The 15000-nt window shown below is 43.9% G+C and overlaps 1 protein-coding gene across 2 annotated transcripts in view; it reads right to left on the reverse strand.

Annotated features, from left to right (window-relative positions):
- The window catches only part of exoc6b (exocyst complex component 6B), a 74390-nt gene that overhangs the window by 25460 nt on the left and 33930 nt on the right, over window positions 1-15000 (reverse strand). The window contains exons 16-19 of one of the 2 annotated variants that reach the window (XM_070929583.1): window positions 11089-11200; window positions 10182-10316; window positions 9643-9831; window positions 2162-2303 (exon numbers count right to left, since the gene is read on the reverse strand). In XM_070929583.1, the coding sequence (XP_070785684.1) occupies window positions 2162-2303; window positions 9643-9831; window positions 10182-10316; window positions 11089-11200 (578 nt within the window). The remainder of the gene's footprint in view (window positions 1-2161; window positions 2304-9642; window positions 9832-10181; window positions 10317-11088; window positions 11201-15000) is intronic. The other variant, XM_070929584.1, reaches the window with a different exon arrangement.

Here is a 15000-nt window from a genome sequence, read left to right on the forward strand (position 1 = left end):
GAAAAATAAAGGTATATTTCACGTAGGTGTCACCTTCATTACCATTTGTGTACCTTCCCCACTTCTTATCTCTTCGTCTTTTTCATCTTCGCCTCCTCCTTTCTTTCCCCGTCATCTTTTATCTACTTTACTTTCTATTTTTTCACTTATTCCCCAGTGGGCGTACTCATTTCATCTGTACCTCCCTTTCTTTTCATCACTCACGATCCTGAAATTCCTCCTTTTATTTAATCTCTAATTCCTCTTTCTTGTGCTCTCCCTCCTCCTTCCATTAATTTTCCTTTAATCCCTCCTCTCATCCATGTATTTTGCCCTCTCCTCTGTCCTCTTTCTTTCTTGTGTACTCTTCTTGTGCTTTTCATTTTTTTTTTAATTTCACACCTCTTTCATTTAATCCCATTTTCTCTGCCCTCTTGTTCCTCAGCCTCTTTCATCCCATTCTGCTCCATCCTTCTGTATTACCCCTTTTTAATCCCTTCTCAGTTCACTTTCTTTCTCGTGTGTACTTTGCTTCTCGTTCGTTTAATAATGTTTTTCTCTCTTTTCATGACTTCCTCTATTCATTATTTCCACGTTCCCTGTTCTTTTGTTTATTCCTTCTATCACAGTGACCCTTTTTTCCTCTTTCATACTCATTCTGTCCATCAATTTTTCATTCTTACTTGCGTCACGCTTGTTCATGAACCCATCGCTCTTTGACTATTCATCCTCTTCCTCTGTCAAATATTCCCTCATTCGCTCCATTCTCTCTCTCTTCCTCTTGCCTTCCATTTTTCATTTCACCCCTCTTAAATTCAATCCATTCATTTCCCCCCTTTTTTCAGATTTTAGAGGTTATAGTTTAACAGTATACAAGACCCTTATTTCAATCCCTCCATCCCACCCTCCCCTTAATCTATCCATCCACCTTGCATTTTTCATTTCACCCCTTTTCATTAATCCCTTGTTCCTGTTCCTCTCCCTGCTTTCTCTTTCAGGGTTCTTCTATCTTTCATTCACCCTTATCCCTTCAAATTTAATCCCTCTTTCCCACCACCACCCTCTTGCTCTGTCTCGTGGTTTCCTTCTCATCCTTTCTCTCCACCCTTTCCCCTTTTGAATTCTTCATATCCCTCAAATTTTTCGCCTCTTCTGCTTCTTGCTTCCACTGTATCCCCACCCCCCTCCTTTCCTTCCATCTCTCTCCATCCTTCCCTCCGTCTGCCCTGAATAGGTAACTCTGTAACCTCCTAACCCCTCCACAGCACTGCACGCATGTCACTGCACATCATGTCACACACACACAAACACACACAGTGTGTGTGCGACCCACACTGTGACTTTAAGAACCTTGATCATGAGCCAACGACGCCTCGCACTCTTTCATTCCTCCCCTTCCTTTATCTGCAAGTGCTCTGCATCTTTAAGTCTCAGGAAACAAGGCAATGGAGGGGGGGGGGGGGGGTAGAGGGATGGATGGGGGGAGAGAGGAGGATGAAATGATGGAGAGGAGAAGGGAGCATAAGGAGAGAGAGGGAGGTTAAAAGATGGAGGCATGAGTGGGAAAAGGGTGGAGATGAAATTAAGAAAAGAAGGGAGAGAGGAAGAAAGAAGCAAAGAGGGAGACAAAGAAGTGGGGGGTGGGCGAAGACGAAGAGAAGAAGAGATGCTCTCCCCCGACTATGTAACTGGTTGATCCATAGCGCCCCCTGTGCTTTTATATGCAAACTGCAAACATTGGCAAGTCTATTTTAAAAGTAGCACTTGGTGAATGTCCATGTGTGGCTCCAAACTGGTTATTTGTTTGCATGTATGGATCAACAATATGGATAAAGTGTGTGCGTCAGAAAGGGAGACGGGAGATTAGGACAGATCACAATATGTGACGAAAGAAGACAGAAGTGGACAAATTAAAGGAGTAAAGAATGAGAACTTAAAAGAGCAGAGGACAAAGAAGAGGACGAATTAAATAAGGACATATGGCGTTGAATTAAGAGAGTAAAGATGGAGAAGAGAAAAGGAAGAACAGAGTGAGAGAGGACTATAAGGAGAAGGGAAAAAGGACATTGGTGAAGGGGCTACTGGTGGGGCAGATAATAAGGACGGGAGGGGAGGAAGGGAAAAAGCTAATAATATTAAAGACAAGCAGGCTAATTTAAAAAAACTAAATGCCGACACTCACTCTCGCACTCCTTGACGTCTGTGTAGATCTGGTGCAGAGCTCCCATGGAGATCTGTCGGACCTCCGGGTCGAGCAGGAGCTGCATCAGGGAGGTGGAGATGTGTTTACAGGCCGACATGCAGGCCGTCTGGGCCACTTTACCCTGAGAGAGAGAGAGAGAGAAGGGGGGGTGAGGTCTATATATTTTGTTTCTGTCAATCAAGCAGTGAGGACGGGACTGTGACTTCTCCCTGGGAGACAAAGTTTCTTTACATGACGATGTTTTCCACGTTAACTGCCTTCTTCTTCTTCTTCTTCTTCTTCTCTTTTGTTTAGAAAAGCAAAACCTTTCACGGAGCTGTTATTAAATCAGAGCATCACAGCAAATTACAAACATTCATACATGCACACAGAGTGGTAATCAGAATGAGTTCAGGTGCACGCCACCATGTTTGTTTTAGAGTACACACACACACACACACACACACACACACACACACACTGAGCATTAATAAAGTGTGCTGCGTTCAGGTGCAGTCAGAATGATGAAGTAGCATAATAAGAATAAAAGCAGCGGATGAGGAAGTACATGACAACGCATTAATATAGAAACCAAAACATGTGTTTGTGTGGGTTTGATTGAGTGTGTGTGTGTGTGTGTGTATACTCTACATGTGTGTGTCTGAGCAGACGTGTGTGCAATCTCAGTGACTAGCCGTGGCCTTGATCTCGACCTCGACGTCTGCATTCCAACAGAATGAAGCAAAGAGATGAAAAAGAAGTCGAGGGGGAAAAAAAAAAAAACTTGATAATGAGGTAAAGCTTGTAAAAGTTCAACTCTGAAGTGCTGGAGGGGAAGAAAAGAAGAAAGAAAGCACAGGGTGAAATTAAAGAAATCCACATTTCTCTTAATCATGAAATAACTCAATTTCATTTCCATTATTATTTCATTTCCTTTTGCTGAACTCTGATTTGACAACATGTTATGTTGAGATCGCACATCAACCTTCTCACAACCGCAAGAAAACTAAACTGTGTGAAACGAGGAGCAAAAGAAGGAAGTGTGTGTTCTACTGAATCCTGACGTGACTTTGATGTGTCGCACACACTCACACAAACACACCTCCAGGTGATTAACAAACACCAGACCTTTCATTCCAGCCCTGCATATTTAAGCACCTTCATTAATCACACGATGAGACCAGACACGCCTGTATACACCCAGCATGTGCAAATATACACACAATCACACAAACACATATGTAATTGTGCTTAATGTTTAGCTTTAAGTGTTGGTGTGAATCTGTTACGATCATAAGTCATCGCTGTGTGTTTATACAGCTCTAATCGCACATATGTGACTGTTTCTGTGTGTTATGTTTGTAAATGTTCACAGTGAATATATTGTCAATACGATCACACAAATCTGTGTACTGTGTTTGTGTTTTCTCATAAAATACTTCAAAATACGAAGTACGAAAGAGGGAAAACATGATGCGACTGTTTATACTCTCAAGTTAAATTAGGTGATTGATCCACTCATTGTTACTTCCTGTAGAGGTGAACTTTTTGCACTCAAGTTCAACTTTGGCGCGAGAATCTGCAACGTTGACCAATAGAAAGCTGTTTTGACAGTGCTGACCCGTCAGGGAACGGAGAGCCAGAGGGTCCAAAAAGGAGGAAGCTAACGTGTTAGCTTGTTGCACCAACCGGTTTAACTGAACTTCCTCTGCTGGAGTATAAAGTGCAGTAATAAGAGTCGATGGTACAAATACATCTGTGCCAACCTATTGTCCTGTTAGCGACTAAGCTAACAAGCTTTAGCAGTAAAGCTCTGTAGATGATATAACTCTAATCTCAACATGAAGTTACGAAAATTCTGAGAGATTTAATGAAGTAATTTTAGTGACACACTTTCATATAATCTCCTCTGTTCGTTCTGGTTTCCCCTCGGAGATCCATAAAATTCATCTTATCTTATATAACAAACCCAACAGCAGCAGAAAGATCCCATTGTAGTTGAGAGTGAACCGAGGTCCACCTCAGGAAAGGAGTCTGGAGCGCAGTTCATTCAAGAGGCAGCCCTCACCTCAAAGGGAAATCAAATTACACACACGTGCGAGCACATATGTTCGAGAAACACACACCTACGACTGGCCGGATATCCTCCGATACGATGCTGGCCTCTGAACTCTGTCTGCACACACACACACGCACACACACACACACACACACACACACACACACCATACGACCCCAGGGTTAGTTATCATAGCGCGAGATTGAGCGTGAAATGAGTTAATTCTATTTACATGTCCTGAACCTGGGCTGACTGACACACACACACAGGTAGGTCTGTCTGACAGAAACGGCGTTGTCTCAGAGTTTAATACAGACAACTGGGAACCATTAGCCTGAGGCACACTGGAGGGAGGGAGGGAGGGAGGGAGAGAAGAAAAGGAAAGGAAAAGAAAGGAAAGAAGAGGTTGAGGAAAGGTGAGGAAAGGAAAAGTAAGAAAAGACAAGGACGCGACAGGTGAGGAAAGGACAGTGGAGGTGAGGAGGACGGAGGGAGTAGTGAAGGAAGGAAGGAAAGGAGGGAGAGGTGGAGAGGGAAGGAAGGTGACACAAGGTGGGAGGAGGTGAAGGAGAGACAGATAAGACGGACCCAGGATCAAGTGATGCTTCTCCTCCATCCTATTCCTAAATCCTTGCTAACCTCCGCCCCACCCCTCCCTCCCTCCCTCCCTCCCCAGCTAATGAGAGACGTTCATCAAGGAGCTCATTAAAAGCTACTCAGCTCCTAACGGCTGAACAAATAGACAAAAACGATGAAGGAAAGCAGGCGAGGTGGAGGGAGAGAGGATGGGGACGAGACTGGCGGGGTCAGGCGGAGAGGCAGACGAGGTGAAGGGGGTGGTGAATAATCAAGGAGCGGGAATGAAGGAGGGAAGAGGAAGGAAAAGGAGGAGTAATGAAAGGAATGCAGACAGATGAGAATGACAGTAAAATATGCTAATAAACACACATCTCTCTCTCCGTCTGCCTCGACGTTCAGGAGCTGAAACATTAGCATTCATTCGGAGTCTCGTTTCTGGACGCCTGGCGCATGCAGGTCCAATATTCCCGCTCTTTAAGCTGTGTTAGCTTGTTAACTAGCTAGCCGCTAGCTTTGTCTGTTTGCAGCAGACCCTGCTGCGGCTGTCAGACGACGCTGTCAGAGAGCGAACCGAGGCTCGCAGGTTCATCTGATCCATTGTTAGTATAAAAGTATAGCTTTAAGATTTGAAACCAAGTTTTCTGGAGCTTTAAACAACTTTAATGAAGCTTCCATCTGATCCTGACAGTCTTGTTCCGATCCAGCTAAAATAATGCAACAAGAGAAAAATGTATGTGTGCGCGCTTGTGGTCAAAAAAGGGATGTGGTCTCATATTCAAACACATTGTATTTTCAGGGTAAATTAATCTGTCTGTGTGTGGTCAAACACACAACTCCAGCAGTCCTGTTCAGTTAGCTGTGCTAGCGATAGCCATCGACAATGACAAGTTATTTATAAATGCTGTGGTGATCTGCCCGATGCAGCACAGGTACTCAAATAAACACAACGAGTGTTCAGTTTAAGAGAACTTCCAATAAAAAGACTCTAAAGACTGTTGACAAATTTGTTAGAACAACCAGAACCTCATATGTGAAAGTGTTCAGTGTAATAACAGATTGATGCACCTCCCATGTTGGACACAGTTTGTTTAGAAGCACTCCCAGCTGAATTCAGCTTCAGCCTCATAATGCTAGAAGCAGGTTGAGTTAGAAACACAGCAGCACGGTAAGTCACTGCTTCACGACGCCATAACGCACTGATTCACAACTCCTGGAAGGGATTCGACACGGTGTATAATACGCTCTCTGTCCGTCCAGAAACCTGTCAGTCAAATGAACAGCAAGTCAGGGCAGCCAAATGTCAAGAGGTGGGATCACAGCAAAAAAACACGATACTGACGTGCAACACCAGGAGTCCAGTGCCGCTTCGACTACATCTGTGGCCGAAAATATGAGAGCAAACGAGTTTCAGCGTGAACCTGAAGGGTTACAGGCCTTTATTCTGATTCATGACTTGGAAAACGGCTGAAAATGAGAATCCACTTATGTGTTTGAGACTTAAATTCACATAGTCAACCTCCAAATCGCCGTAAAGGGAGCGGATCCAGGTTCAGCCTTGTGGAACAATCCCAGATTGCTGCGTTATGGCGGGTATTTGTTCACGTCACTCACGAAACACCACAAAAATGAAGTCTGGACTTCAGGTTACGGGTGCATTTTTGTGAGTGTTTTCTCTTTGAATGTAACCTTGACACACACACACACACACACAAAAGAGCCAGTGCAAGCAACTTCACTTCAAGGACTTAAAACCACATTTGATCTGACAGATACCAGGGTTGGAAATTTCTTTTTGTCTCGTGTAACAAGTGGTGAATACATTTTTTCATTGGCTATTGACTATTTCATGACTATAAATGTGTTCACCAGCAAGACAGAGAACACCAGACATGCTCTCATCCTCTCTGGTCAAGACTGGGTAACTACGCCAAATAAAAGTCTCAAATGTCGACTATTTCTACGTATGAATAAAGTTTTAGAGTAGAGCAGTTTCTGGTACAATTGGTTAGCACTGGCTGGTTGTGATTTCCCTCCCTGGTCGGGACACATGAACACAGATTCAAACAAACGTGCATCGCTCCCTTTTTCATCTCAACATGCTGGTTTGGTGAACTCTCAGGTTGGGGATTCGGGGTCAAAGTTGAAGGGTTAACAAGGTCAGTCAGGGATTGGTAAACATCACTCCGTTACCGTAACAACCCAGATACTCACCGGTAAGGTAGCGTGTTCTACGGGCGTTCCCTACGGTGAGAAACATAAACCGGGACATTTAGCGGATGGCAAAGCAGTAAAAGTGGAGTGTTATTAATGGGAGACATGAAAAGTTGAAGGAGTGTAACGGCTGCGTGGAAATAAAACAATCGAATCACTGCGAGGACCATTGGCAGCTTTTTCCACCTCTGTGCGCAAAGCATTTATGCACAGAGGCCCCTGAGATGACGCTAATCTGGCTTTATCTGGCACCTGGTTGCGACGTGCTGAAGCACCACGGAGGACTCGGTAAGTCCTGGACACACAGAGGAGCGGCGGCCGCCAAGCCTTCCCGGTGCACAGCAGAAAATCGATTCAAGGAGCTTATAAGCCATAAAATTGGAGCACGATGGTCAGAGGAGAGTCCAACATTTCCTTTCTAATTTTCACATGATTATTTTCACCCCTGAGGCCTTTTCATGCCTCCCCCGTTCCATCTTTAAATTTGAGCTCAATTCGATTAGGAGTATTTAGCTAGCACTAAACTCTGAGTGGTATTATTAGCTCTTGGATGGGGCAACATTTTCCTCTGTAGTGAGAACTGGGACGATGAAAGTGTGTGTGTGTGTGTGTGTGTGCGCCCCTCTCTAAAGCTGTTGAAGAAATGTGATCCGGCTGAGCTTTCTTAGTACACGTCTGCTTCCAACTAGTTACATTTAGAGCTGTTAAAAAAAACCCACATAAGCACAAACACACACACATACAGAGTGCGCCACACTGTTGCTGTGTCACGGTGAGCCTCCATTTAACCAATGACGGGTCAGAGATCTGTGTGTGTGTGTGTTGGGTTTCAGCAGGCTCACTGTTAGTTGTGTAACATCTCGGATCTTATTTTTCACAGTCATAAAAACATGAAACAACCACTTATTCCCGGATTCTTGGTCTCTCTCCGATATCTGTCTTCCACCTCAAATCTTCTCTGACCTCACCCCCCTCCGAGTGGGCTGGAGCCGCCCCCAAAATGTGCTCTATTCTCTTCTACTGGAGCTCTACTGTATGGCCAGCAGCAGTGTTAGTCGTTTATTGTTCATTTACTTGGATCCCAATTAGCTGCTAACAGCACAAAGGCTACTCTTCTTCGGCTCCAGAGACGAATTGCTATGGTGTAATTATCCTCTGGTCTCCTTTTGTTTTGGGAAATGAATGAATACATGTGGGGTTTGGTCTAAACTTTAAAGAAGTACAAGTGTAGTACTACTACTAGTAGCAGCAGGAGTTTTTTATTCTTGCTTCTATCGACTCCTGTCTCGTCTACTCCCTTCAATAGTATCTAATTCACTCTTTTATATGACCACCTCTTATTTCAGAGGGTCACACCACCCGGCTTTTTAGATCCATAGCATCTGATCTACTTAGGAGGCCCCACACTGTGAGTGTGTGTGTGTGTGTGTGTGTGTGTGTGGTAAAGTGTGTGTGTGTTAAAGTGTGTGTGACGGGGTCATGTCCGGGGCTCGTGGGGGTGTAGGAAAAGCTTCTTAGAATTGCTGGAAAACACTTAGCTCGACCACCTTGTGTGTGTGGCCTTATGGCCTTGTGACCTGCTTTGACCAAATCTGTGTGCGCAATGATCTTAAAACTAACCCCTGTGTGTGTGTGTGTGTGTGTGTGTGTGTGTGTGTGTGTGTGTGTGTGTGTGTGTGTGTGTGTGTGTGTGTGTGCGTTGTAAGTTTTATGAGACCTGTACATGTGCTTCAAACCATCTTACAGCGGAGTGGGAACACGGATCATGAGTGTTTCGGACAGTGTAGGTAAAAACTTATACATATATGTTTCTATGCAGAAAGGTCCAGAAACAGACTTTAAAATTCAGTTTTTGGGGGGTTAGAGGTTGAGCTTTGTTGAGCATGTTGAACAACTTGAATCAATACGCTTACTTGGCTCCGTCCAGTTCACTGCTCAATATATTCATACCTATAATTGTATTCACTTTTAATGCTAAAGAGGCCGACAACCAGGGTGATGACTGCTGTTAACCATTACAAAATGTATCAAATGCAAATTATACAATTTCATAATCCTGAATATTAGCGCAGTGGGCTAATATTAATCCTAAGGAATTACTTATTATAGCAGGTGGCTTCTTATGATCATCACTATAAAAAAAAATCATAATTATGAGTTGTCTACACTCCGTAATAGTGTTCATGGTGCACTACAACATCCTCAGAGTGCATAATGTCATTACAGTCGGGCTGTAGAGTCAATAGCCTGAGCCGGTGTGTAATCTGGTGCTGCTGACCCGAGCAGCTCACCCTTTAATGAGCTTAACGGGCCCCATGTTAACGATCCAACCCGTAACAAGCTGATACTCTAACGAAGTAAAGCAGATTGTCCTGCCCTGTGACGTCTCCCGCTAACATGCAGAGAGACTGGTGAGTGAGCTTATAAAACACACACACACATATATATATATATTCCAGGTATGTATATGGTGAATACACACACACACACACACACACACACACACACACACACTGTTTACATAAATAAAACAAAGACACACACACACTCAACTTCATGGGCAGAGTGTATGAACATAATAGCTGTCTTTAGGTGTAGAAAGAAATATGTGTGTGTGCGTGTGTATACTAACCGGCAGGTTGGTGAAGACGCTGAAGGTGCTCTTCAGAAAAGCGATCAGGTCAATCAGGTAGTCGCTGGCCTCCGGAGTCCCGCCTCCCTGCACCGCGGCCATCCAATCGTAATCAGCCAGCTGCAGGAACTGGTCGATCTTGGCGTTGAGGCTGGTGTAGATCTCCGCCTCGGCCGCATGACGAGCGTCCTGCAGGAAGACAGAGCTCAGACTGAGAGGCATCGTCTGTTTTTTACATTTTGTTTTGGTGGATTGAAAACTATTTTAAAAGATGTCTAGACTTCATTAATGACTCTCTGTCACATTCCTTGATTTATCTCAGTATTACTGCTGTTAATGCAATGACAAAGGAAAAGTGGGAGCGTAGGAGAAAACAAATAAAGACAGATGTATGTGTGTTTGTGTTGCATGCCAGGAAAAAAAAAAAAGATGCAGAAAAAGTGGGGAGGACAGAAAATTAAGGGAAAAGACAGATTAAAAACAGAAAAACAGAAAAAGATAAGAATGACAGAAGAATAGAACGAGTGTCTCGGCTGTACCTTAAAGGTGGAGGTCCCGTACAGCTTGGTGGCGTTTGCGATGTCAGGAGGAACATTTGTGATGTTTGATATGAACTCTTCCAGAAAGTGGCAGCTCTGCTCCAGGTGGGTGGTGTTTATGATCACCTGCACCAACTGGATGCAAACAGAGGACGTCTTGGGTAAGTTTAATAGAAAACCTGGAGCTGCAGCTCCAGCAGACAAAAATCAAACACAAGCAAAAGCACGTCTCCTCTACATGAGCGAAATACATCTGAGCATCACGTTTTCTCTGCTGTTACCTTTTCCAACATCTTCTACCAAAAGGTTTAGTCATTTTTAAATTATGCAATTATATTAAGACAGCTAGAGTCCAGAGGTCATGCATTTATTTATTCATTTATTTGATGTTTTTTCAGGAAAAAGTATAATAAAATGAAACTAAGGCACAATATGTTTAATTTCTACTGTAATCTGTCTACTGACACTTCGTTCGTCCGCCTCCGTTTGGACGTTTGTTCATTATTTTGAATCATTAATCGTCATTAATAAAGAACCCAGACATGCTGAATTTCCCGTAACGCGCTCTCTTATCGTTACATCCTGTTCTCGTCAACTAATGACGTTTGGTCTCGAGGCTGATCGTTGAGCACGGGAAAAACAAAGTGGAAAATAAAAATCACCACTTGGTCACAGTTATGATGACAACAACAACAACAACAACAACAACAGGTTGACAAGAGGAAATGTCTGTCTTTGTGAGAGTAAATGAGCTGGAAAGGTTGAGTGTGACGAGTTACACTGAAGCTGTGCAAACAACATTAGCTCGTTACCTCTGAGAGTGTTTTTTACACATTGGACACACACACACACACACACACACACACACACACACACACACACACACACACACACACACACACAGTACCTCTGCCAGCCCGACATTCTTCTTCTTAATGGCGTACTGCAGACAGTGGCTGAGGGTTCTGGTCAACAACAGATTTGTGGACTTTCGGATCATATCGTCTACCTCCGTGGAACTGAGGACACACACACACACACACACACACATATATATATATATACACATAAACAAAGAGAACGGCAGAGAATCAGTGACGGTGCAGGAGACGTTTCTTCCAGTTCTCGCAGAGAGCTGCTGCCTCTGAAAGCCAGTACAAACAGTTTAAGTGAATTTCTCAGTCTGTGAATCTCTCCATTTGGAAAAAGTCTAGATGTCAGCCAATTCAAATGAGCACGTTACCATGTTACGAGCTGTCGGGCTCATTAGAGGTCTGACACTGCCTTCAATATCCTGATAAGACTGCAGCTTGAAAATAATCCACCTAAACCACTAAACCAAAGACTCCACAGATACAAACGTGCTCCCCGAATCGATAAAATATCAAACAACAAATAAAAAATATTCCCTATATTTACCCCCCCCGTCCTCAACAGACTTTAAGTAATCATAAAATTACCACCTCTGCAGAGCCAACAGGGCTTAAAGAAAGCCAGCAGGCTGTTAAGTCTGAAATGAGCTCATATTTCCTGTTAAAACAAATGTCTGATGGCGCTAATCAGACCCACTTACAAAAGCTCTGACATGCTATCGATTTTGTTATGTTTGAAATGCGGCTGATGTTCGGTTGAGAAACCCAGACAAATTTGGGCACAGTTTTGTGAGTCTAGTAAGGTTTTTCATGGCTGCGTGGTGAAGCGTTGTTTAATAACTGGTTCCTGGAAGCTGCACAAAAAGATGAACTGTGAGAGTCCGACAACACACAGGAGAGGGACGAATGTTGACACACACAGCATCAAATACACAGTGAGGAGAAGGTAAACACACATTTCAAGAAGGACATCAAGCCAGACGGAGACAAATACAAAAAAAACATTTTGTTGTGTGTATAACACACACACACACACACACAGAGAAAAGGTCAGAAGAGGTCAAACACACATCACACAGGCGGAGATAATCAGCGGAAACCAAAGCGATCACTTTCTCCCGCTGCAGGACGATCAAGAAGAATCTGTGTTCAAGTGTGTTTTAGCGCATGTGTGTGTTTTCTTGTGTGTTCGATTCCAGCGCCCTGTGGGTAACAAACACATTCCAACCAAATCAGTAAATTATCTGTGCCTGGAATTCAACCTACACACACACACACACACACACACACACACACACACACACACACACACACACACACACACACACACACACACACACACACACACACACACACACACACACACACACACACACACACACACACACACACACACACACACACACACAGTGTCGCCTGAGGGAGAGCGAGAGCTGGAATTCCAAACTCACTTTGTTTCCAAAAAAGCGGAGGAATCCTAAAAACGTTCCGACAATTTGGAGCAGGGGGGAAAAAATTCCTGGAGCGGCAGAAGTGCAGAGTGGACAAAAATGGTGTGTGTGTGTGTGTAGAGTGGCAAAAAGTCAATGTATGCTAGTGAACTCTAGCACACACACACATATACAAATATAGACCCGCCGCAGAATTTGGATTGAATTTCATGATATTTATGCTGCCATCAGTCACAATAAACGCGCGGCGGTCGACGCTGTCAAAAGGAAGCCAAGCGGCTTCGGTGGGGGCGTGTTTACAGCGCAGAGAGGAGTGGATGGAGACATGCAGAGGTATTTCCTAAAAATACAAACAACAAAACAAAAACAAAAAACAAAAAGTAGAGTCAGCAGTGAAAACAGTGAGAGGTCAGAGCGCTCATAGCCAGGAAGCCACAGGTATGCACCACCAAACACACTCTGGACAGTGTTAAGGAACATGCAAACACACACACACACACACACACACACACACACACTGTCCTTGAGCGAGTGTGGAAGCTGTGCCCACATATAATAAAAATCAACCGTGGTCATCAATTTGCCCGCCAAGTCTCTCTCCGAGTGTGTTTCTGCTGTTTTTTGGAAGCTGGACAGCTCGAGTGAGTGAGTGTAAACACTGTTTCTATCTATGTGTGTAGTTGCTCTAAGTGTGTGTGTGTGTGTCTGTGTGTCCAAGTGTGTGCACAACGGCATGCGAATAAGAGTTCCACTCATATTTTTCTCTCGCCCTCAAATGGCTCCTTAACACGACTCTGTACGTCAAGTGTCAATGAAACGCTGAATGTCACCCGGTTCAACTCTTCAGCTGCTGGCTAACTGAAACAAACTGCGCTATGAAAGAGAGGGACCTCAGTGTAGGAGCACTAAGTGATGGCCTTATGTATCTTACGTATTCAGAACTTGATGTGAGTTGGAACAAAGTGGAGTTTTTTTGTTCGTATCAGTTCCATCTAAGACTTCCTGAAAGCAAAGCTCAGAACGACCATGTCGGAATCATTTAAAAGCACTTTACTGACAAGAAAAAGAACAGGAAAATGTCCTTTAAATATCTTTGTGTAAACCTCTTTTCATGCATTGGAGCTACAGTAAACAGTTTGCTACCTGCAGTTATGTTTGCTAGATTGTTGGCGATTAGTGGAAGCTTGGTTGAGATATGAAACACTGAAGGACCACAGTTTATCAATTCATTCATGACAAAGGGACGGCTTAAATCTGCTGAAAGTAACCCGAAACTCCTAGTTTCCCTTTCGAACAAGCACGCTGACTGAAAACATGCTAGCTAGCCAAGAAAACAGGCTGGTTTGTAACCAGCAGAATACAGGCATATTCTTGTAGAGCAGGGTAATATAAGACTAATAAGCTAATATAAGAGCTTCCTCCATGTTGAATTGTCTAGTGTCGACATGGTCAGAAAGTTCAACTCAACACAATAAGTCCAATTCCAAATGAACGGACTTTGGTGCAACAATTTACAAAGCAGCTTTAAAAGCACTTTGGAGAAATGTGGACGTGTTTGTGATCGAACAGCACGCTCGAGATCGACACGTGCAATCTGACTTTGAATCGCCCGATTGTCTTCGTGGCCAGGAAGTGTTTTCACTTTCATCCACACTTGCCTGTGTTTTCTTTCCAGTCTTTACCTCGAACAGGCTGACTGAGCACGCATGCTCTTTCTCAGCGACACCCTGCTTCATATTCGCAGTTCGACACACTCACACCCACAGTCTTCTGGACTGCTGGACTGGAGTTTGGGGTTGAGCGTGTGGCTCATGGGCATCTCTGTGGCAGCTCCAGAGAAAGCCGTTTCTCATGTCCTGGACTGTCCTGGACCAGCAAACGTCTTGGTACAAACCCAGTAAGTTCTGCGAGGCTACAGGTGATGTCTTTCCCACAAAGTCTCATGCCAGCATCATCTCGTCTCCCGTTCCTCCTGAAACATCCCAGAGCTGAGCGGTCGTCATCACTGTAGCCCCCGCCAAACCAACTGTCAGGTCTTTCTCAAATCTCAAGTGATGTCTTTGCTTCTTGAGGCATGGTAGCCAAAATAACGGGCAACTAAGCCTGGATGTAAATTACTTACTTACTCCGCTTTCAATATACTCGTGTCCCTCCTTTAGACAAGTGTTTCCTTCTTTTTGAGGCCACCTTGTTCAACAGAAAGTGTGCAGTGAGCTGAAAACACTTCGATACCGATCGCACATCTGTAAATAATGACTCTCATAGAAAAAACAGAAATCTGAGGGTGCGAGATGTTAAGAATAGTGTGAGTGCTCCCTCACGCATATTAGCATTGCAACAAGGTCGGTGACAATGAAACAACGGCCATAAACCAGCGCTTCGACCTAAATGCTAACATTAGCATGCTAACACAATCACAATGACAATGTCAACATGTTGATGTTTACCACAGTCACCACCGACATTTAATAATTAGCACTAAACACAAAGTACAGC

Source organism: Enoplosus armatus, chromosome 23 (genome assembly GCF_043641665.1).
Source record: "Enoplosus armatus isolate fEnoArm2 chromosome 23, fEnoArm2.hap1, whole genome shotgun sequence".
NCBI lineage: Eukaryota > Metazoa > Chordata > Actinopteri > Centrarchiformes > Enoplosidae > Enoplosus > Enoplosus armatus.